General features: G+C 36.7%; 1 protein-coding gene across 2 annotated transcripts in view; it reads left to right on the top strand.

The window, feature by feature from the left end:
* CDH12 (cadherin 12) overlaps positions 1-25,006 on the top strand; it is a gene marked incomplete at both ends in the record, with an annotated part of 172,330 nt that overhangs the window by 16,401 nt on the left and 130,923 nt on the right. For both annotated transcript variants that reach the window (XM_084281811.1, XM_084281810.1), the window contains one exon: positions 20,375-20,669. In XM_084281811.1, the coding sequence (XP_084137937.1) occupies positions 20,375-20,669 (295 nt within the window). The remainder of the gene's footprint in view (positions 1-20,374; positions 20,670-25,006) is intronic.

Raw genomic sequence — 25,006 nt, 5'->3', positions numbered from 1 at the left:
TAATGCATTTGGTTTATGAAATATGGTTTATTTAAATAGATTTTCACTAGCAATTTATTTTTTTTTAAAGAGGAAAGAAATTGAGAAAATTGTAACTCAATAATGAATTGTTCAAGAGATAAAATTTGGTGTGAAAGAAGGGTTAAAGGAGTGAACAAGAGGTAATTTTCTAAATATTGGTTTAAACTCTTAACAGTGTATTTATTCCTGTAAAGGCCAGTACTTTCTCCTGAATACATGATCATGAAAATAGTCACTATAATTTTGTCTAAACTAAACAAAATATTAATATTTCAAAACATTTTATATATGAAAGAGATGAGAAAGTCTGCGTACATTATTCACTATCTGTGATAGATAAATCTTGTATGTAGAATGCCACCTGAAATTCCATCTGTTTTTTTTTTTTTCCTTCAAGATTCTCATAAAATGCATATTTTTTTTAAATACTTGGCTATGTAAAATTCATTTGCCCTTTCTTTTGGAAACATTTGCTAGCTGTTTTGCAACATCCATTAGTAATGAATATGATTTACATGTTTAACCTTTTTTTTTTTTTCTTTTTTTTTTAATCCTTCCTGTCTCACCAAGAAAAGAATGACTCTGAAACAGGCATATGGAAAACAAGTGGGTGTATGCTTATGTTTAAAACCAGCAGCTGGGGGAGCTTCATTTGATTATTTACTTTTGCACCGATAAATGATCCAGATTTTCTTCTCATATGTGCTCTGATTCCTATGTCTTGACTTTTAGTGTTTTCATCCTTAAACCTTCATTGAACTGACCCAGTTTCATATGGAAGGAGGTTGGTTTTGCCTTAGTGGTGTTCTCTGTCGAGATCATCAGCTGCTCTTCTTCAGGATCAGCTGGAGTTACTGGGATCAATCATTTCTTAGGTGTTCCCAGCTTATAAAGTGAGATGATTCTGATTCACTTCCACGATCTGTGTTTGAGGTTCTGTGGCTTAAATGAAAAATGTAATGCTCATCTACAGCTGCTGTTGTGCGGTAAAACAGCAAAAAGATAGAGTGTTGCCATTAAAGTCACTACATTGACTGAATGCTGTTTACAAATTGTACTGTTGAGTTACTTTCTACCCTTTTATTTCTTTGTCTGGGTCTCCTTTCCTCTAAGTAGGTATGATAATGCCCTGAGTATATTGATGTAGAGTTATCATCTGCAGTTCTTCTGCGAACATGGTTTTGTAGAATTGGAGTATCATTAACTTTCCACAGTGCTGGTATGTGTTGCTAATTTGCTGTTGCCATGACTAGATTATTGCTTTGCTTGTCCACAGGGAAAGTACTTTTTATTCTTTACACAGCAGGCAGTACTGCTCAGCAAGGGAATGTAGGAGTTCTCATGGACCAAGTAGAGAAAGGGCTGGTATCTTCTGCTCTGGTGTGGCATGGCACGTTTCCTTCTCCTGCGGGAGAAAAGTAGCTGTAGCAGAAGTGTCAGTCCACAAAACTTAGTAATGCTGGGAGTACAAAGGTTTATTTGCACTTTTGGGAAGTCATCTGGCAGCACCTTACAACCTTCCCTCAGTGGTTCTGGTGTGTCTGTGTGGTTGTGCTGAGGAGGGGTACGTGTTAGAGCATTGCATTGGACGGGGAGAAGTATCCTCCAGCTGAGATGGGTAACCACGTCTTTGTAACCTGTCTGTAGATAGGCATGTGCCTTTTTCTTACTTGTGCTTTGTACAGCCCAGCCTGGCTGGAGCACATACTCATCTGTTGATCAACATTTATCTTTAGTTTACTATCTCTGCTTTACCAGGTCAGAGTTTTTTCTAAAAAAGAAAAATCCCAAGGAATGCCATATTCCACGGTCAGATCCACAGGGCCATTAATAATCGAGTCACACCAGCCCTAACATTTTCACCTGAGGTGCATAGTATTAGCACAGTTGACTACAAAGTAGACACTATAAGAAGTCAGAAGGGCTACACCACTACTAGCTGCAGCTGGTGTATCAAATTTAAAAGAAAGTAAATTACCATTTCTCCAGGTACCATCTATTCCGGTAATGAAACCCCCAATGCATCTAAGTATTCGTTAAAACAAACTAATCTTATTTGTATCTTATGGGTGATTGGCGTCATAATGCCTTGTTAATTATGATGGCTAAGAACAGTCTAAGTGGGTCATTAAGTTAATGAACAAATTAGCAAAGAAATCTTGATGCATTTATGAATTTCAAAATCTTTAGCAGGGGTGTGTCACTGTTTCTGGCCTTTTTAAAATATATATATATATTTATAGCAAATTTAGTATTCCATTGAATTCTTAAAAAAAAAAAAAAAAATCATCCTGAAAAGATTGTAAGTGTGCTGGGAAACATTTTATTCATGATTTCATTGCAAGAAATTTCATTCTGTGACAGGTGTTTGGCATCCCACAACACCAATTCATGCTTTGTGTAAATATATCATTAAAATGAAAAATATGCACTTTTAAGGCACACATATAGTAAATCAAAAGCTTGTTTTTGCCTAAATATTTTCCTTTGTCTGTTCTGGATGATTTTTCAAGCATATTTTGCAGCACTCAGAACAAGGCCAGCTGGATGCCAGCGAGGGATGAATCTATTCTGAAAGCTTAAAAAGGTCCACTATAAGTGAATGCCTTATTCTTTTCATACCCCTAAGCCAGCCTCTCAAAAAAAACTAGTTTTAGAGTAAAAGATGTAGCTCTAAATTGGATCTTTTAGCAGCTCAACAAGGATAGCTGTTTCCCTGTGCAAGCGTGGAAGGTGAGAGTAGGAATGGCAAGCACTGCACAAAGCCTTTTTCTTTTCCTGTTCTTATTGAGTCAAACTCCCCATTGTTCTTTTAATTGAACAAGCTCTGTGGGGCAGGTGGCTAGTACAAATAGACATGCCCTGCTGTGGATATGGGTTTTGGCAGTTACTTGTTATCCCCTATACATAAATAAAGTGCAGCACTACAGAGCACAGCCTTACATGTCTTCCCACAGGTGGCTTACACACTGTGTTTGCAGAGGCTGTATATGCTATGCTCATATATTCACATGCTGTGTTCATATATTCATGTGCTATGATCATTGTCCAGAAAGTAGAACTTGTCTCCTGAGTGAGACTGCAAAATATACCTTGTCCTAGTGCACTGTTTGTATAATGCAATATTTGCATAGTGAGAACACTCTTGTAAGGCAGTTTTCACTGCACTGAATCTATACATGTCTGCGGAAGATAAATCACCTTCAGACATCCTTGAATGACATGAGATTTTGTAACAACTCATTTTACACTAAAAATAAGTATTTTAATAATAATTAGTATTTTGCTAGAATTAGAAACACTGCCTTTCTACAGATACAGTAGTTTTTATATCTAAAGTAAAGTACTCTCTTTGAAAAGATGATTAACAAAAATAATTCCTGTTTTCTGGCTTGCTCATTTTTGACAAATTCATTAGTCAATAAGTGTAATTACCTGTTCATTCTTTGATTAGGTTTAAGCAAAAGCACTCTGTTTATACATTATGTTCCTGAATGAATTGGATTCTTGAAGTAATAGACTTATTGTCCTATGTAAATTAGACTACATTATCCTTTATTGTTAAATCCAGTTCAATTTATGGTGCAAATATTGCTAGAATAGGAGCTTCATTAACAAACAGATGCTAATTAGTTTAGCATTAACTGATCTAATTCTGGATAGATAGCATTGTTCTGTGATCTTACTAATGAACTTGTAGTTTCCATAAGTATGCCTTTCATATATGGTTAAAATTCATCGACTTTCACTGAATTATGTTTTCTTAAAGTGACTTATTCACAGCAGAGATTCTGTGTTATTCAGTGAATGAAAATATTTTTTGTCATAACAAAGTAGAAATGCCGTCTTTATCATCAGTCATAAGTGTTTACACTGTATTTTTAGAGAGGGACAAACATGTTTCTCAATCCTGGTTCCTAAATTTGGATCAAGTGTCATAAGATGATGAACTTGACAATTATGTTGCAAATCCAGGAAGGCTGGGCGCTCTTCAAGAAGGAAATCTTAATGGTGCAGGAGCAGTCTGTCCCCACGTGCCCAAAGACGAGCTGGCATGGAAGAAAACTGGCCTGTCTGAACAGAGAATTGTGGCTTGAGCTTAGGAGAAAAAAGAGGGTTTATAATCTTTGGAAAAGTGGGCAGGCCATGCGGGAGGACTATAAGGATGCTGCGAGGCAGTGCAGGGACAAAATTAGAAAGGCCAAAGCTCATCTGGAGCTCAATCTGGCTACTGCTGTTAAAGACAACAAAAAATGTTTTTACAAATACAGCAATGCAAAATGGACTAAGGAGAATCTCCATCCTTTACTGGTTGCAGGGGGGAACTGAGTTACAAAAGATGAGGAAAAGGCAGAGGTGTTTAATGCCTTCTTTGCCTCAGTCTTTAGCAGCAAAACCAGTTGTTCTCTGGTTACCCAGTACTTTGAACTGGTGGAAGGGGATGGGGAGCAGAATGTGGCCCTCACTATCCATGAGGAAATGGTTGGCGACCTGCTACAGCACTTGGATGTGCACAAGTTGATGGGGCCAGATGGGATCCACCCGAGGGTACTGAGAGAACTGGCAGAGGAGCTGGCCAAGCCACTTCCCATCATTTATCAGCAGTCCTGGCTATTGGGGGAGGTCCCAGTTGACTGGCAGCTAGCAAACGTGACGCCCATGTACAAGAAGGGCTGGAGGGCAGACCCGGGGAACTACAGGCCTGTCAGTTTGACCTCAGTGCCAGGGAAGCTCATGGAGCAGATCCTCTTGAGAGTCATCACGCAGCACTTGCAGGGCAAGCAGGCGATCAGGCCCAGTCAGCATAGGCTTATGAAAGGCTATGATCTCCTTCTGATCTCCTTCTATGACAAAGTGATGTGCTTGGTGGATGAGGGAAAGGCTGTGGATGTTGCCTACCTTGACTTCAGCAAGGCTTTTGACACCGTTTCCCACGGCATTCTCCTCGAGAAACTGACTGCTCTTGGCTTGGACTGGCGTACGCTTCGTTGGGTTAGAAACTGCCTGGATAGCTGGGCCCAAAGAGACCTGGTGAATGGAGTCAAATCCAGTTGGAGGTCAGTCACTAGTGGCATTCCCCAGGGCTCGGTACCGGTGCCGGTCCTCTTTAATATCTTTATCGATGATCTGGATGAGGGGATCAAGTGCACCCTCAGTAAGTTTGCAGATGACACCAAATTAGGGGCGTGTGTCGATCTGCTTGAGGGTAGGAAGGCTCTGCAGGAGGATCTGGATAGGCTGCACCGATGGGCTGAGGCCAACTGCATGAAGTTCAACAAGGCCAAGTGCCAGGTCCTGCAGCTGGGGCACAATAACCCCAAGCAGAGCTACAGACTGGGAGATGAGTGGTTGGAAAGCTGCCAGGCAGAGAAGGACCTGGGAATATTGGTTGGTAGTCAGCTGAATATGAGCCAGCAGTGTGCTCAGGTGGCCAAGAAGGCCAACAGCATCCTGGCTTGCATAAGAAGCAGTGTGGCCAGCAGGTCTAGGGAAGTGATTGTCCCCCTGTACTCGGCTCTGGTGAGGCCGCACCTCGAGTACTGTGTTCAGTTTTGGGCCCCTCGCTACAAGAAGGATATCGAGGTGCTCAAGTGAGTGCAGAGAAAGGTGATCAAGCAGGTGAGGGGTCTGAAGAACAAGTCTTACAAGGAGCGGCTGAGGAAGCTGGGCTTGTTCAGCCTGGAGAAAAGGAGGCTCAGGGGCGACCTTATCGCTCTTGATAAGTACCTTAACAGTAAGTACCTCCTGGCTGTAGAGAGGTGGGGATTGGTCTGTTCTCCCACATGCATGGTGACAGGATGAGGGGGAATGGGCTAAAGTTGTGCCAGGGGAGTTTTAGGTTGGATCTTAGGAAGAACTTCTTTACTGAAAGGGTTGTTAGGCATTGGAACAGGCTGCCCAGGGAAGTGGTGGAGTCACCATCCCTGGAGGTGTTTAAAAGATGTTTAGATGTAGAGCTTAGTGATATGTTTTATTGGAGGACTTGTTAGTGTTAGGTCAGAGGTTGGACTTGATGATCTTGGAGGTCTCTTCCAACCTAGAGAATTCTGTGATTCTTTGATTCTGTGAAATCCATGAAAACATAAAGGCAGACTGCAAAGGAAATAGATGATGTTTGATGCCTAGGAGGTCTACAGCCAATTAATTTATTATTATTTAAAATTCAAGTCTGTTCTTACATTCAAAAAGTGCATGTGCAAATTATCTGTCATGCCAAAAGAATATGTTTTATGGAAATTGCTAAAAAATACTTCCTTTTTTGAAAATTACTTCCTTGATTGTAATCATCAGCTACTGCAAATCCAGCTGAATTTAACTGTCAATAGCTGCAACATTTATCAGTGAAAGGAGCCTTACTTCTGTGAGCATTAATAAATAGATAAAACCCCAGTCACATAATTAGTAATGCCTGCACCAGTAGAAGGATTTCACAATAATTTGTCTAATTGAAGGCTTATTTTTAAAACTGCAAAAAGCATTATTTGGTTGTTTAGTCCAACTCTTGAATCTTGAAGTAATCAAAGAGTATTATCTGACATTCTGGAATATCATATATATGTGTGTGTGTTTGTTTGTATATATACGTATATACCTATATGTACACATATATGTATATACGTGTATGTATGTGGTAAATGATTTCCATGCAACAAAAACTTTTGTTGTTTACATTTTTACATCTTTGCTTTGTTAAAACTTAAAAGTGAAAAGAAAACTTAACCTAAGTATGCGAATTGAAACGAAAGAAATGTTTACTGTCACTCTGCAGGAGAGTACCCTGCTAGTACTGTGTGGGAGAGTACTCTGCTAGTACTCACAAGGCCCTAATTGTTATTGAATTATATTGGAGACAATGGGAGTTTTGCCATTGATTTCCTCAAGGCCCAGATTTAACCTTTATAGACACATTTAGGTTTCTCTGGAGCCTGGAGAGATTTTCCTCTTGTAAATTATTTTCCCCAGGACTTCTGTAAGAACCATGTGTGGAAGGATTAGAAACAAATTAACACCTTTGTTATTTCACTGAGCAGCTCTATCAGAAAAGAGATGGAATAGAAACCCATCCAGACACAGCTTCTCTAATCTGCTTCTTCCTTTTTCCCTCTTCAAAGTCTCTGTAGCAATAATCTCGTTGCCCTCTCTCTCTGGGGTAAAATGACTCTCTGTGTGCTTCACCTCCTTCTCCATTCCAGGTAGCAGCAGCAGAAGTGGCTGTGATTTTACCTCATCAGTATAAAACATAAGTAGGGCCACAGTTACAGATAACTGATATTTTACCATGGCCATGCAATCATTTCTGTTCCATATTACACAGCTCTTTAATTTCTTTAGTTATTGGACTGTATTCTCCACTAATTGATTCTTCTGAACATTTTTCTTTATCCATTAAAAAAATTAGTAAATCTTGCAAGTAAATGCTATATCAAGAAGACAACCACTTGTAAACTCAATACATTTTTTAACTAATTGCATTAGGACAATCCAGAAAACAGTCAACATTCAGATTTATGATTAAACTGGTCCATTTGAGCAGAAATGATTTAGGCTTGAGCTGTAGAAGATATTTTTATTTTGCTTGTTGGTACAGAGGTCTGAATTTTTTATTAAAAAGAAGGCATAGCAATATTACAATATTCTTATGCAGTGCAGTTAATGATATGTGAAATACAAATGTATCAGTAGCTTACGACACATACAGGATTTCTGTGGTTTGATTAATTCTGCACAGAGCTGTATAAATGCTGCTTGTTTTAAATAATCCAAGCTTGAAGAACAAATTCTGTCTGATACTTTACCTATGCCTTAAGAACCTACTTTTATCCCATCCAGAGATTGATTAATGAAAATACTTTACTAAGAGAGAAATTTTATTGTGTGTGCAAAATGGCTAAACAATTTTTCAGTCAAGCTAGATGAAAATGCAAACTATGCAGTATGTCACTTATCTGTAATATACTGATTTACTTGTTTTATTTATTATGCTCTCTAACTTACTGTGCTTTAATATCATCAATACCACCTCATATACATCTATTGAAATGACTGGTTCTTGGAGGCCTAAATTATATCCTATAAGTATAGTTAGGTAAAGAATTGCAGATTTGACCCCATTCTTATTATTTCTAATACTCCAAAATTGGAAATAAAACTCATATCTCTGACAGCTATAGCCATAAAATTTTTCTCATTCTAAGGAAGCTTGAAGTTATTTTTTTTTTTTTTCCAAAGGAGGCCTTCTCCCTCTTCCAGAACACCTCTATTTCCACCACTGATTTTAGGCATTGTTCTGCATAGGAAATGGTGTTAGGTTAAAGTGCTGACACCATGGTGCAAGAGATGGCGTGCAAATAGGCCAGCAAAGCATGTACTCCTTAAGCACTTTCATTCCTTCCTCCAGAATCACTACATTAAATCAGCTACCTCAAAAATGTGCTTCTGTTCCTCTTTCTGTAGCATCTCTTCATTAATTTCATTCTCTTTTTATCTTCATTGAACATACTTGCTGCATTCAGGCCACAAAATTTCATAAATTGCTAATCTGCTTTTCATTAATCTTTTCCAATACTGTATTTACTAGATTTTTTTGTTGATCCCAGAGACAAGAATGCAGGTTGATTAGACTAAAAACCAGCTTTAGCCAGTAGTTAAAATAACAACAACAACAACAACAACAACAGCAACAACAACAACAACAACAACAACAACAACAACAATAATAATGATAATGATAATGATAATAATAATAATAATAATAATAATAATAATAATAAAGTAGGTTAGCTGTTTATTGGACATTATGTTTATTTGAATTATACCTAGATCTCAGAGTTGCAGGAAGTTTGATTCAAACACTGTCGCAAATGCACACCATGATACAGCTTCATGCCCAAATAACATTCAACCTAAAACCATTTTGAATGTTTCAGCAACATAAAAGAACGTGTTGAAAAAGTACAACTCTTATGCTTCTGAAACCTAATGAAATTCAACAGTTACTGTGTGAAAATGTGATTTCATTAATATGGTTTTTAAATACATATATATTTTATTATTATTATTTTATTTTTTTCCTGAGGAAATTTTGCAGCTAGAACTTGGTTGTGCATTATTAGAAATGAGACATCTGTGCACTAGGTACAGAGAAGTCTTACGGCTTCTCTGCTGTACCATCCATTGCTGTATCTCATACACATTTAGTATTGTTGATTCATGACTGCTAGATTATTTTGCACTTTATTTTATGTTGTAGTGTGTTTGCTTGTCTGCATTTTTTGGGCCAAGGTAAATTAAGACAAGGGGATTAAAAATTCAGAAGATATTCTGTTCCACTCATAAAATTCTATGCCTTTAAATGTCTGAAAATTATCCCTCTAATATATGTATATTTTTACCTCTATTATAAGATCTAAGATGATTTATTTTTTTTTTAATTCAGAAAAAAGAAGTGGTCACATAGCTTATGATAGTAGGCCTTGTCACAGTGATAGACAGGCTGAGGCAGATTCTTTCTACTCTGTCATTCCCTGCCTGCTCTAAAGTGTCATTATCAAACAAAAAGAGACACCTTAACTGACAGTGCGTTACAACACGTGTAATTTACAGAACGCGTTTTTTGTGTTTAACATAGCATTAAATTTAAATACATGAGGAAGAGAGTTTCTATATTCATTTGCAATGTAGTCAGTGAAGAAAAAAAAAATGAAATAAAAAAAATGTTTTAAGATCAAAAAGAAGAAAGCTTAATCAGCACCAACAGAATTTAACAGGCCTTTGCTCTAGACCTCCCCCCACCCATGATCAGCTTGGAACTGAAATAAATAAAAAATGAAACAGCAGAAGATTTATTTGCTACTTAAAGTTCCAATCAATGTCAAATTAAGCATAAGCTTGTATAATCGGTTTAGAATCTTTGACCTCTCCAAATGCAGTGGACTTAAACTGATACTCTTTTGGCATATGTTTCCAAGAATGTCTTTATCTGACAAGGAAGAGACCCTACAGCTCTAGCCTTTCTTTTTGTTTTCTAATTACAGGAACCATTTATTTTTGATTGGCGTCAGAGCTTCCATTGAGGACACTTGGAGTTTGTGTATTTTTCATCAGTGATTCTTATTAATTATTATTATTATCTTTTGGGTATACACACAAGAAAGATTTCAGGATAGGTGGACCACTGGGTAATGCAACAGGAGTCTGTAGGGTGATCTGTGTCCTTCCATGTCTCCATGTCATAAAACTGTGGCTGCCTAAATTAGGGTAAACCAAATTCAGGGAGTCTTATGGATGATGTGCTTCTGGGCACTAAATTATATCTTTGACTTTCAGGAGGAGTGGCCTCTGGACATTTCGCTGAGTCAGAGAGACAGAGTCTGGTTAGGTATTCTCTTTGTTCATGGCCAGGAGCACAATTTCTTTGGAACAGCCATGGCTATGTAAGTCAGCTAACCTGTAACCTCAGTTTTCTGTTATGGGGACTGCTTAACAGTAGGAGATAATTGGCTTCATGACTACTATGGTTATAATATATGGTTATGTTTATGTTTATGGGTACTTGGTTGAAGACAGATTTGTCCTCCAAGGTCCAGTTGTGGTATGGAAGTGAATATTACCCCCCAGCTCCTCCTCACTGTCCCTAGCACAGGTCACTGCCTTCTCAAGAGCAATTCCAGCAGGAAATTTGTTTTTTGTAATTAATTTCAGAAGAGCCAGGCTAACAAATGCCAGCTATTCAATTGCTTTATCTAGATGGGACATTACGTTGGAGAAAAGTTCAAAGGAATTGAGTTGCCTCCAGCCATTTGGGGCAGTGAAGTTAACGCTACCTCAGGAAGGAACTGGAGGGTGCTCAGAGCCGTGATCCCCTCCAGCGGGTGTCATTCCCAGCCCACCTCTTGTGGTGTTGGCTGTCAACAGGCAGATGTCATCCTGTCTGTCACTTCAGAAGCAGAGTGGCACATGACACACTATCTTCCCTGTGACATATCCATAGCTAATCCTACAGCCTACACAAAGGTATTCCCACTGGCATCAGTAGGGCAGTTCCTGTGAGGGAAAAAATGGCCCTGGAATTGAGCAGCTGTAGCTATAGCTTCCATGGGAAATTAAATCTCAAGAAAAGCATTGTCCATAATGCCATGACCCATTATTAGATGATAGGAGAAATCTCATAGATCGATCATGTTGGATTTGGTAATCAAGCATGTGTCCCTTGTGGCTAATGGTATTTTCAGTGTAAAGCCTAAGTAGTTAACGTATAAGAAATAAGGAAAATAAACCATGTTATTTTGTACCCTGTAGCTTAAGACATCATACAGTACAATTCTACAGAAAATGGATTACCTTCAAACAACCTTGAAAGAAAATAGATCTTGTCATTTCACTTCACAAGCAAAAACACCTTATTTTACACCGAAAATATCTAACCTTGCCAACAGCTTAATTTCAGTGGTGCTTTGCAATAGAACATTCCTATTTGTTCTTAACTTCAGCAGTGGTTATCTGGAGGTCTTCACAGAAACAGTCCTGATAAATACAATCAGGCAGTCCGCAGAAATTATAAACTCTCTGCTAATAGATGTCTTTGAAATTATATTACAGATGTAGCATGTTTTATATACTGTCATCATAAGTCACTAGGATCTTTTTTATTATAATTATTCTTACAGCATAATTCATATTTTCCTGCACTGATCTTTTATATATGTTATGGAAGGGATACAGCAGGGAACATAATGCAAAATAATATATTCTGGTCAGTATGTGGTATCCAGAGAGATGCAAATCTTGCTATTCTTACAATGATTTGTATTTCAAAAGGGAAAGGCTACTATCATATATTCTACCTAAAAAGAGCAACACACCTTTGTACTTGCTGTTTTAATAAACTAATTACAGCAATTAGGTGTTTTCCAGATACTGTACAATTAAATAGCAAGAATGTGGAATTAGATTGTAATATTTTCTTTCCTTCATTCAGTTTTCAGAATTAAAAAGTATTGCCTTGTAAAGGAATACTAGTATGTGCTGCTAAATCTGTGATGATTTTTCCTTAGTCCTTTTGTTATGGCAGCTTTCATTTTCTCATTTCTCAGTTTCAGCCATCGGCATTATTCTCCCACATAGCCACCAGGATTCCAGCCAGGCACTGGTACAGAGGGGGCACCAGTGCTTTCACAGGTATAAGATCAAACCAGCTCCACTGGTGTCTGCTGAAATGCATTCATTTATGAAAAGCAGTGTCTTGCACGGATTCCTTTGAACCAGAAGATAGTTTAAACACATTTTAAACACATGATAGTAAAAAGTAAGGAAAAGGCCACATCTGTACATGGGGGTACATGGCACAGCCTTGCCTTTCCAACCAGATGCATTGAGGTCTTTTGACCTCAGGGTTTCAGAAACAATCCCCTTCTCTTTTTCTGTTATTTTAAAAAATTCTGAAATTATAAGAATGTAATGAGATGTAGAAAGCATTTTCCACTGAGCTGCCACCAGTAAGCTGCATACAGTATATTATTTCAGCAAAATGTATAAAAGTGCATTTAAGAAATGAGAAATTGAAAATTGTTATATTTCCTCAAGTGTTGTCTTTTGTTATTGTCTAATGGCCAATACTGTTATTTGAAATTGTGATTGTGTGGCTACTGTGCTGTGGTAATATATAGAGGCTTCAATGGATTCATCGTCTCATCAGCTGTTCCCATATCCAGCAAAACAGCAGGGCTTTGGAAAATATCCCACATTCCCAAGCAGAAGCAAAATCGGGTGAGCACCACAGCACAGTGCTGCAGAAAGCCTCTTGGTCCTCATCTCAACTTGACTGTACCTGCACCCAAAAGCTGGCAGTCTGAAATTCACAAGGCAGGTGTGACAATATGGAAATTTCTGATGAGAACAGTTGCTAAAAATTTAGAAAAAAAATATTGTATCTGATACCTAACACAGTTCTTATGGCAAGATCTCCACTGAAGACATGTCTAATTCATAAAATAATATTCTGTTGAGTTAGTTTACATAATTAAGTGAATAAGTGAAGTGATTCTGGCAGGAAAATAAAGCAAGCAAGCAAACAAACAAACAAAAAAAATTTTTACTCTAGTGTATACTGTGTCTCTATTAGCAGTCTGTACTGGTCCAAGTGAAGTCTCAGAAAATGAAGTTTAAAGGAGAGTGGGAAGCACAACTCTTGCTTATGAATTGCATCTGCACAGAGAGTAAAGTACAATGCTGCTCTTAATAGACTTTGTAAAAGAACACCTACTGATCAGTCCAGCAGTACTGAATAGTTCAAAAAGTATTTTCACATACTTTAGAAAATACTATTAAATAAATACTACTAAACTTCTGAAGTTTAAGAGAGATCAGGACAGAATATTTCTGTGTGCATCAACTCTGGCTGAAATGATAATGCAAAAATCAGAATTCATCAAAAATACATGCAACTTGTAACTTACCTGTATAATTACTTGTTATAAGGAAAGTTATAAGGAAATATTGTTGATAGATTCTTATTCTTTTAATATTCTACTAGTGGAAGTTTATTTTTACATTTAGGAACTTTTTTTTTTCCTATGTGCAATTGTTTAGGAATTTATCTGGAAAGAAAAAAAAAAAATTATTTTGGAATGTGCTTTTGCAAGTGTTATTTTTTAATTCAGAGTAATGCAACAAAAATATTCTCCTGGAGGAGAATAGGAGAATAAAAATACATAGACCCTCAAGTCAGTTATGCTCAGATGAGTATTCATTGAACTGACCAGGTCAGATACTGTTTTTATTCCTCACTAATGTCTTATTTGCCATCAATATTACTAACTGGCAACCACTCTCAATATTGGAAAAGTTTGGTCTGACTTAGTATGCTTAAACTAAATCCCTGTGACAGAAGGAGATAATGTTTTTATTTAATTGGATAATCAGTGATTTAATTTAAATAAAACTCAGCTTTATTTGCCAAACAAATCATTAAGGAAAAAAAAATAGAAAACCTTCTTATTTATTTCTTCTTGAATAAGAAAGTATTCTGATCTAAATTGAACAGTATACTGAAGGTACTTCCAAACGTAGAACTATGCTGTTTATTGTCATTTCTACAAAAAGTTAGAAAGAAAAGAATGCCAATTCTTGGAAGTAGATAAGAAGCTATAAGTAGAAAAGAAGCTATGTACAGCTTGCTAGCTCAAATATATATTTAGTTTTGGTTTATTATGTATCTGTATATATATCCTTTAATTAAAGTATTTAATTATTGTTTTATATTGTCATAGGACTAAGAATGGACATCTCTTCTAAAAGTCCTATACAAAACTAGCACAGAGATACCCTTCTTACTGAAGATAGTATTCAGTCTTACAAGGGAATAAAACTATCTTTTCCAAGTGACTTCTATAAACCATTATTATTTTCCTTTTTTATTCGTCTTCCTTTAACCCCATAATTTTAGCTGCTATTTCTTTCCATATACCTATTTTGTAGTAGTGTCGTAACTCCTCTTGACACGAGCTTTAGTCTGCGCTCTTGCCTTAATGCACATTAACCGAGTATTCAGAAGGTGCCTTAAGTCATGCAAATTTTTTGCGTCAAGAAACACTTACATGAAGTATTTCATGAGTAGATTTTGCCTTGTCTCTAAATGTTCTCTGGAAGGTGTATCTGTGTGTGCATGTAGTGGAGACAGGAGGAAAGAAAAAATATCTGATTTGATTAGCAGCAATTGCATTACTGTTGTTTTTGTTACTTGATTTCCTGAATTAAAGTTTATGACCCCACCAACCTGTATCTTGGGATTTCTTATTTTTTTTTTAGTGGGAACTAAAAATTGCATTTGTATAATAGCCATAAATGAGAATCTAATGACCAGTTTTAAATGAAACTGTGTGGACCATAGAATGCTTACCAATAGAAAATACATGTTATATATTACGTATCTTTATAAATAAGCATCTTTGAAAAGAGGAATGTTTGAAATAGAATCTTCTTAGACAGTTGGTATCAAAGGTTCCTCTAGGCTCATTTACAACCTTCCTTCCTGTAGAGGCCATCCCTGTTTCACCACACAGACTTGCAGTAAGGTATTGCCATAGTATCTCTGCTTGCATCTGCTTTTTCCATACATCAGTGATGGTTTTTCCTTTTCTCAGTTCAGGCTGTCATTCCTTGTTTGCAGTCTTAGGCAATACTGAGGTTGAGACTGTTTGTTGTTGTTGTTGTTGTTGTTTGTTTTGTTTTGTTTTTACTTCTTGAATAGCTTTCATTGAACATGGTATACAATAACAGGAGGGGGAGAGCTGTTAGCTACAGAGCAAATGGAAATACTTAGAAGTAGATACAGGCAGAGTAAATAATGAAATAAGGTCATAAAACATGCTGCATAATGAAAAATGCTGTATAGGTATAGGATTTTTCACTAGTACAATTGTGTATGAAGAGAAGGGTTAATATCATGGAACAATTCAGCAATGTTTTGTAGTCCAGATATGGAATGCAATATAGCATTTAAATTGATCTACTAGCAATAAATAAAGTGAAGAATGATTTTTGTAAACCTGTGAAATTGGCAATAGAATAAAACTTTGAATCTCAGAGTATATCACTATGTGAATGTATCAATTTGGGGATGTTCAACATATCTTGACTTTTAAAACCTTTTTATTTCCTCCTCTTTTCATTCTCTACCTTTTATTTTTTTTTATTGGTTGTTTACAGAGTGGAAATTCAGAAAGTGAATGAGACCATTTGTGAAACAACTTTTAAATATCTGTATTGCTGTCAAATTAATATCACAGCAATCCAATTGAATGTCATAGCCTTTGTTCTTATATATCATGTACTGATATAGTGGTTATTTCATTTTAAGTCTAGAGTATTTTACAATTTAAATATTTGGTTGGGTTGGTTGGTTGTTGTGTTATTTTTGTTTTTCTTCTGCTTTCTTTAATGCCTTCAATGGTTTGATTCTGAAAATATCCTAATAAAATATTGTGAGATTTTTTTTTTTTAAATCCTACTTTTTTTTTTTTTTTCCTAAGAATTTTCGAAGAATTTGACTTCCTGCAGAATTAATTCCAGAGGTACATTGTAAACATTTGTAAGAGGTTACCAAATCAAATAAATGGATTTTGTTTTCAAAAGTGGAAGTAAGGAAGGAGAGGAAGTGCTATGGCCTGCCATAACATTTATTGCTAAATTGTAAATAATCATACTGCTTTCTAGGAATTAGACATAACTGCCTGAAGAACTGAATACATTATTTCTACCTGGTGTGCTTGTAGTGAGTACTCCAGGCACCACCTGGAACACTGTGTCCGGGTCTGGGGCCCCCAGCACAAGAAGCGTGTTAGAACAGGTCCAGAGGAGGGCCACAAAGATGGTCACAGGGCTGGAGCACTTCTCCTATGAAGAAAGGCTGAGACAGCTGGGGATGTTCAACCTGAAGAAGAGAAGACTCTGGGGAGACCTCATTACAGCTTTTTAATACTTAAATGGAACTTATAAAAAGATGGATAGCAACTCTTTGCTCAGTCACATTATGACAGGACAGGGGGAATGGTTATAAACTAATAGAAGGGAAATTTAGATTACAGGTTAGGAGGAAATTCTTCACTCAGCGGGTGGTAAGTCACTTGAACAAGTTGCCCAGAGAGGTTGTGGATGCCCCACCCCTAGAGATGTTTAGGACAACCTGTGGGTGGTGCCCCTGCCCATGGCAGGGGGTTGGAATGAGATGATCATTAAGGTCTCTTCCAACCTGAGCCATTCTGGGATGATGATGTGTTACCAACTTTTTTCTTCTCCATAAAGCAAACTAGCTTTCAGCTACTTACAGCCTGGAGCAGATTGCTAGATCACATGGACTAGACTCAGACTGACTCAGTCTGGCATCTGGTATTGGATGTGATTCAAGAGCATTGCCATAGTTTCTGCATAGATTTACACAATGTTTTTCACAATAGTCCCCATCTTATTATTCATACTTGATTTTTTTATCAGTCATTCCTTTGCCAAATGTGCTACTGTTTGCACACATTAGCAAGAAGTATAGATCACGTATCTTTATCTGCCATCACAGAAGAATATCCATGATTTTCTGCATTAACAGTTTGCTGCAAAAAATCACAAATTTTACACTTGGTGCAGATTTGCCCAAAAATCTGACACTAAAAATTGTCTCTGCGTTACTTAGGTAGAGAAAATAACAGAACAGATTTGAGCAATGCTGGAAATGAATCCTTTGCATTTTCAAACCTTTGTGGCATTTTTAACATCTAGGATTTACAGAAAAAAAAATGCAATCATTTGTACCTCAATGTTACAGTAAATTCAAGTAATTCTGAAAAGTAAATGGGGGTGGGAGGGTGGGGGGCGCAAATAAGATTTGAGTACTTGTTCTCTTGTCCTGTAGTTTTAAGCAAAGAATAGGAATTAGGAAATACATGCAACATGCAGAAGTACAAGCAACAAGGAAAAATGGGATACCAGAACAAAACTACTGCTGCACAGTGTCAGAAAAAGTAGTCTCTTGCAAATCTTCTGTCTGATTTTCAACACACACACACAAAAATATCTTTTCTTCCAGAGCAGCTTGTAGCACATAAATCCAAGACACACTAGCAGGCACTTATTCTTTAGCCTAAACTGTATTCTTGAAAGTTTAAAGCATTCAAAATTAAGACTACTTTCTAGCGCTGTGCAAGTCCAACCAATGCTAGTTCTTCTTTGTCTGTCCATTCATCTGAATGTCAATATTGCATGCCTTTTTATTTCTGGAGAATTTCGTTCAATTTAAATTAAAGCAATCAGCGATTTAACTACACTAATTAGACACTTTGTAATGTTGAATTGCCCCACAAATTGCATATCTCAATGTGGATTACAAATAAGTATTCATTTGCCCATTGTCCAGCAATGGCATCTGAGAAGCCTGTAACAAAGTGAGCAGATTAGCGTGGTTTGATGAAATAAACACAATGTGACAGATTCCAGCTAATGCAAAACAATACGGATCTGGTTAAATCAATGAAATGGTTCCTAGGTTATACCAGCTGAGTGATGTTTCTGAAGTAAGCACAGTAAACACATCTATAACTGTAGAATTGCTAATGCTGCCAATTACATTTTTTTTTACTCCAGTACATTTGAAAAAGATACGCTTGTGCTTCTCTTCTTATTTCCTTCTTCCTCCCTCTTAGGAGTCCTTGTTTTGCTTTCTTCATTCTATATTTTTTACATTTTTCCCCAACTAGGGGAAACGGCTAGAATTATTTCTCTGTAGTATAATCCAAGCATTCAGATAACATATGCAATGCAGCCTGATTTGTTACTAGTTGAATGTAAACCCTGGCAATCAGAAAGACACTCAACCATCTCAGCTTTAGTGCCAAGTCTGATGAGGAGATGGGAGTAGAGATAATATTCTTGGCATGCTTCCCTATTGACAAATCCCTGCTTAGATACATTCTTTTGCTCTGTGATATTCCTACTTCCAGGAGTATGGAACAAGGTGGACTTCACAATAAAGCCCAGACTTTTTTCTTTTCTTTTCTTGTCTTTTTTAAATACAGTGACACAAACAACAACAAAAAAAAGGTAAAATTCTCTTTATAAAATTACATATTTATTTGATCTTTCTCAGCATATTTTTATTTTGTTTCACTATGTGTGTGTCTGTAAGCCTCTATCTGATAATGGAAGGAAAATACCAAGTTTTAACTGAGCAAGGTATAATGGAACAGCAGGACGCTTGTGAGCCACTTAAATTAAAATGATGAGGAAGAAATAGACGTTAATTATCTCAGGCTGCATTATCTTTTCATTTCACAAGGAAGGAATATTTAACTCCCTAGGAGGAAAAGAATTAACTTCCTTTGAATTTTTCCACAGTGAACCAGTGCTCAAGAAGCAAAATGCTTTACTTCTGACTCAAAAGATAATTTGAAAACCTGTGTAGGTGGCAACCAGATGAAAAATCAGAATCCAGTATATTCACTGAGCAAGAATGATGAGATGAAAAGTAGGCAAAGAAGAGACTATGTTCATGTTTGCTCTATCCCACAAACCATGACCTCCTCCACAGTCACAAGGACCTATTTTCAATTTCAAGGCAATAGCAATAAATGTTAATAATTACCTTTACCTCTTTCTCTGCAGCTTAGCTTCTTGCCCCATTACCAAAACCATTTAGTTTCTCAGTAATTCATTTTCTACATAATCTAATTTCATGTCCCATGTTTCCTCTATTGTGTTTCACCTTGGGCAGTACATCATGTAAATAAAGCTTACATGTATATCCATAATCTCTTTACTATACTGCTTAAGGGAATTCACTTTTGAAAACTCCATTCCAACCTGCGTCCATTATAGAGATCTCTTTAGTTCTCATTAGATGGGAAAAGCAAGTAAGTATTTAAAAAGCTGTTTCAGCATTGGTGATGTAACCTTGAATATATATTCAGAACTTCTAGTTGTATTTGAAGGATGAGCATAAAACAGATAAAGGCATATGAGAAAGAAGTTCATCAGACTGTATTTCTATTTCAAAAATTTCTACATTTAAGTACTATTAAATGCTACATTAGAGAATGATTAAAAGGATAAAAATCTCTAATAACTTGAACACAAGTATTTTCTAAAAGAAGTAGAGATTTAACATTCAAATAGGCTGGAAAATATTTTTATTGGTATTGAAGGTGGAAATGATCGAGTTAGAATTGATTTTTTTTCTATATTTTTCCAAAGAGGAGAAGAATGCCTAGCTTCACACCATCCTCTGAGTACCTTAAGACAGAAACAAATTACCAAATATTTGTGGATAGGAAGCAGTATTTTTAACTTCTGTTTAGCATAAACTATGATTGAGGAGGAGTATATTGTCCTTTTTAAACCACTTTTGACTTTGAGTTTAGGATTTCAACAAGCTCTTATGTGTGAAATGAAAATTAGCTGATTCTCTTCTACTTCTGTGAAAGGCAAATGCCTATGAAGGTTTTTGACACCCTCTCATGTCATCTCACATTTGTTTGATGTGGTTATTGGTGTTTTTCCATTATTTGGTCTTTAATTTCAGTTTCTAATGAAATGAAGCTCTGTTTCACTGCAGTGTAAGTAGTGAGCAGTGTTCATGGGAGAAAGCAGGTAGAATTTTGAAATGCTGTCTGTACAAAATACGAGGTGGAAATAAAAACATTAACATTCTACCCTTATTTTTGTGTGCACTTAGAGGCAGTTAAGGTCTTAGGAAATTGATTCCTCCAACTCCTTCTATTTTACATCAGAGAAAAAAAAATAATAATTGCTTTCCAGCCTAGAGAAAGCCATTAATGTTCCTTTCCTACCTTTTTGTCTTTTTGTTCTCAAGCTACATTCTGACTTGGACAAGGGAGTTGGCACTGTTAAATATACCCTTTCAGGAGATGGTGCCGGCACTGTTTTTACCATTGATGAGACCACAGGAGACATTCATGCCATAAGGAGCCTAGATCGAGAAGAAAAACCTTTCTACACACTTCGGGCTCAGGCTGTGGATGTTGACACCAAGAAACCACTAGAGCCTGAATCAGAGTTCATCATCAAAGTGCAGGACATTAATGATAATGAGCCAAAATTCCTGGATGGGCCTTACGTTGCCAGTGTCCCAGAAATGTCTCCAGTGGGTGAGTAAGAAGCTTTAAACACTTGATAACTAATTGCATATTACTTAATTGTCTCAATATGCATTTCCTGCTGAGGAAGGACAGAGAAGGCTGATATGAAAATATAAGTTATTATTAGAAATGTCTCACTCCATACTTAAAATATATATATTACAGTTTTATTTTAGCTTTATTTTCTTACTTAGAAACTCATTGCCTTGTATAAATGAGAGCCTTTAACTTTTAATCACCGTGGATGTGAGAAGGAAAAAAAAAAAAAAAAAGATACTCAAGACAGGGATTCTGTGTGCTCCAAAACCTTGTATTCACATGAGGAAGAACATTCCCATCTCTTCCTAGATCATGTTCTTTGTTTGCTATAGCAAATCAGACAGTACAACATCTTGCCATTTATTGCTCTTGACTATGTTGCTGTTAAATTTACAGCATTTGCATGATTCCATAGTTATGATCTGGAGGAGAATTCTTTGTCCTGCTACATTGTGGGTGCTGAATGTAATGATTGCCCTCACCTGGCTTGCCACAATGCAAGAACAGGCTCAGCAAGACTTGTCCAAGGTCTCAAAAACCTATTGTTCAAGAAAACATTGAGTGCACTGAATTCCTTAGTCAGGGAAAAAAAAAAAAAAAAAAAAAAAAAAGGGATATTGACTGGAAATGTAATAAGTTTCCAAGTCCATAAAGGTTACTTACTTATGGAGGAGGTGGAGGAGAGAATCTTCTATTCTCCAGAGAAAGGTAGGCTGTAGTAAGGATACTAAAGATACTGAAGCACAAGCACTAGCATAGGTTTTTGTTTGGGGAATTTTCACACATGATAGATAGTTATCAGGACAGACATAAACAGCATTGACCCTGCTGGAGAATAGAGTAAATGGTTGTTTGGGGTCTCTGCCTTCTGGCTGATTCTGCATTGGTTCTGAGCAGTTCATTTGCAACACAAATTGTGTCTGGCTACCAGATGGCACTTTGGGCTTCCTTGTGGGAGGCAGAAACTAATTCCATGCTGGGCTGGGAAGCTAATTCCATGCTGGGCTGGGAAAACAAGTGCTAGTTTATTTAGACTATTGCCATCTCCTCTCCTAAAGTCTTGTCTCAGTACTTCAGAAGCCATTATGAGTCATTTAATGCTCCCTGTAGTAGCTATCTGATTCAGCAGTTTTCTGACCATGAAATGTGCAGAGGGATTCAGCTATACTGCTCAGGTGGTGATGTTTTGAACGATAATCCTGGAGGCAACTAGGTAGCTACACAAGTTGCTATAAGGAATTAAGGGGATATTTTAAATTTTGTGATGAAGAGTTGTAGGATGTGATAAAATGTGATATGAGTAGACATGGAGAGATGTTCACATTAATCTTATACGTGTGTAAAGACGAGTTCAGTATAGTCACCTACAGAGATGCATCTGTAGATTCACATTATAGGTGCACTATTGTTGTTGTCCCAATAAGAAATGCCCGATGATAATACCGTTGTGTTATTTTCAGATGGAAAAGATTTGATATATTTTCAAGTCTATTTCTGTGGAAAGTTTAAAATAGAATTTTCTCAATAGTGGGTTTATGTTTGGTTGTTAAATTGTTTTAAGACTTGATCAGAGAGAAACAAGCAAAATAATAATGAGTGATTCTCTTTACACAATGAAACCCAGTTTGTCATCCTTTTTTTTTTTAATTAAAAAATTTAAAAAATTAATTAAAAAAAAAAAAGTGTATGTAATATCAAGCAAAATGCCAACAGTGGTTTAATTTCATTGGGAAATTCTTTTCAAGTTGTGCTGTGCACCGTAGTTTTTGATTGGGATTTAACTTAACATTAACTGGGTTGCGTGACTGAGATTCAACAAACTATTATGCATCATGCATACAGCTGTTTAAAATAAATACTTTTAGATGTATTCTCCCTTGTAAAAGCAACAGCAAATGCCATGGCAAAAATGCATCTTTTTGATCTTCACATTATTCAGGCATATTCATCACTTCCAAAAGAGGTTTTCATAACACTTCTTATTTTCCTCTAGAGCAAAAATGAAAGATGGGTAAAAAGTGATCAGAAAAGTCAAGGCAAGGAAACAGTACTCTAAATAGAGGCCTAAACTCCAATTAGTGGTAACTAAAGCAGATAAGAAATTTTGCTGTTGGGTTGCAGCAAAAATATCCCAAAAATGCCTTCTGCCATTTGTGATGTGCCAGGAGATGGTGTCTTCTCAGGTATAGGTCTCACCACATCCTTGCTTGGTCTTATCCCTGTTCTTGCTACCTTATGCAAGGATCTACTACTGCTCCTTATCATTAGTATGGTTTAATTGCACCTATAGCGATGCCTACACCTACCATTACCTAAGGATAACATAGAAAATCCCTTTGATTTTTTAGCTGCTGCAGTGTATAGTTGCCTTGGATTAGGCAAAAACGTTAATAAACTCTTACTCTCATCTATTTTTTTTAACTTTCATTTTTTAGTTTTAAATTCCCAAATATCCTTCTTCACTTGCTATATTTTTGCAACAGTAGTTATGAACTGCACTCATGTGCATTGTCTCACTTTTGCAGGAAAAGCACTACAGAATGATTATTTTTACCCTTTACAAGTCTTTCCTATGAGCCTGACAGGCTCTTGTGACCAGTTGTCTTTTATTGTTGCATGACACCTACATGCAACAATAAACGGAGTTTTGTAGAAGCTTATCATAAGTTGATTGGTAATGATGAGCAAAATATAGACATCAGAATTCATATTGAAAGGGGAATAGAGGGAAGAGAAGGAGCAAGTAATTATCTCCAAGAGAACACCCAATGTAAATACACAGTATACGTTCCATTCGGACACCACGATTAAGTGAATTCTACAGAATACCTCTGAAGCACCACACTCTGCAGTTGTGGGAGAAGACTGTGCGGAGCTGGGAAACCTTGGGAAGCAAGGTGTTCTTTAGACCCCTTACACACAGTTTAGAAATTTTTATGGCCAACCATTCTCAGTTTTGTAGCATCTCTGGTCTTCCTACTAATTGCTGTTCCTGAAGCCTTGGTGGCTGAAAATACACCTTAACGTTCATTCCCAGATTTGGAGCTCTAGTCCCAGGGCTGTAATAAAGTTGTGTGTCAACATTATCCTGGACCCTGGTGATAGCAAAAGATATAAATTCTTAGGATCCTCAATATCAGGTTTTCTCAACAAATATAAGGTTTAGAGATATCTGTAGTATCCACATTTCTCATACTAAATATTTTCCAAGATCATTGTGCTATTGTCCATGCATGTCTTAGGTGAATTATTTTTTTTTTTTCCCTTCAGATTTGTTTTGAGGTTCTGTTAAAGTTTCCCCTGTAGTTTCAGTAGACTGGGGGTTTTGTTTGTTTTGTTGGGTGGTTGGGTTTTTTGTTTGTTTGTTTGTGGTTGGTTTTCCCTCTAATCAATACTACTCCTTAAAAAAAGATTATGGTAATTTTTTTAGCTTTTTCTGAAGATAATTTGAGGACTGCCATTTTTACTCAATGGTGCATTTCTTACTGAAAGCCAAATTTCTTCACATGCTTTTTACTCAGAAAAAAAATAATAATAATAACATTATCGGGATATTTGCTATGCTCTAAAACTCTTAATTTAAGACCAGGATGCCTACCTATTTTATGTCAAAGGCTTGAATGGCTTATTAGCCTCACTCCTTTCACATGTGCACTCTAATCTGCTCATATATAGAGGAGATATATGCAGACCTATCACAGATACAAACAAAAAAGATATTGTCTTGAAAAGTCCATTTGTTACAGCCTGGTGTAACATGCAGGCTCTTGTACCCATGCATCACTTCCATCATCTTGGATACTTTCTTAGTGTGCATATTATAGTGGAAGGATATTGGTACCTCTGAAGCTGGCAGTGTATTCCTCACATAACCGTTGGGGTAGGGACTACAGAATACTACATGGTGAAGAATTTGTTTTGGAAGGAACAATTATGTGAAATTCCCTACGGAGAAACTCAGCAGATGGAGTCAGATTACAAAGTGGAACTAATATTCTAAGAACACAAATTGCTATGCTGTTACCATGTGCCCAATAAGAGATTTATAAAAGCTTAAGGACTGGATTTCTAATTTTATGTTTTTTTTTTCTGGTATAGGATTGGTTTAACCAATATCTTTATCTGAAAATATTGTCTTGATTTAATATGAATTCCAGAATGTAGCACAAACCAGAAATAGAAATCTCAATGTATGAGGACTGAGAAGGGGGTGTAATTTCCCTGTTTTTAAGTTAGTAATAGCAAAATATGTTGTCCTTCAGTATAGTTTAATCAACTATGTTGTTGCTTCTGGTGGCTGTGCCAGC

The sequence above is a fragment of the Netta rufina genome (genome assembly GCF_964035555.1).
Source record: "Netta rufina genome assembly, chromosome: 2".
Taxonomy (NCBI): domain Eukaryota; kingdom Metazoa; phylum Chordata; class Aves; order Anseriformes; family Anatidae; genus Netta; species Netta rufina.
This window is presented reverse-complemented; position numbering and strand designations above follow the sequence as displayed.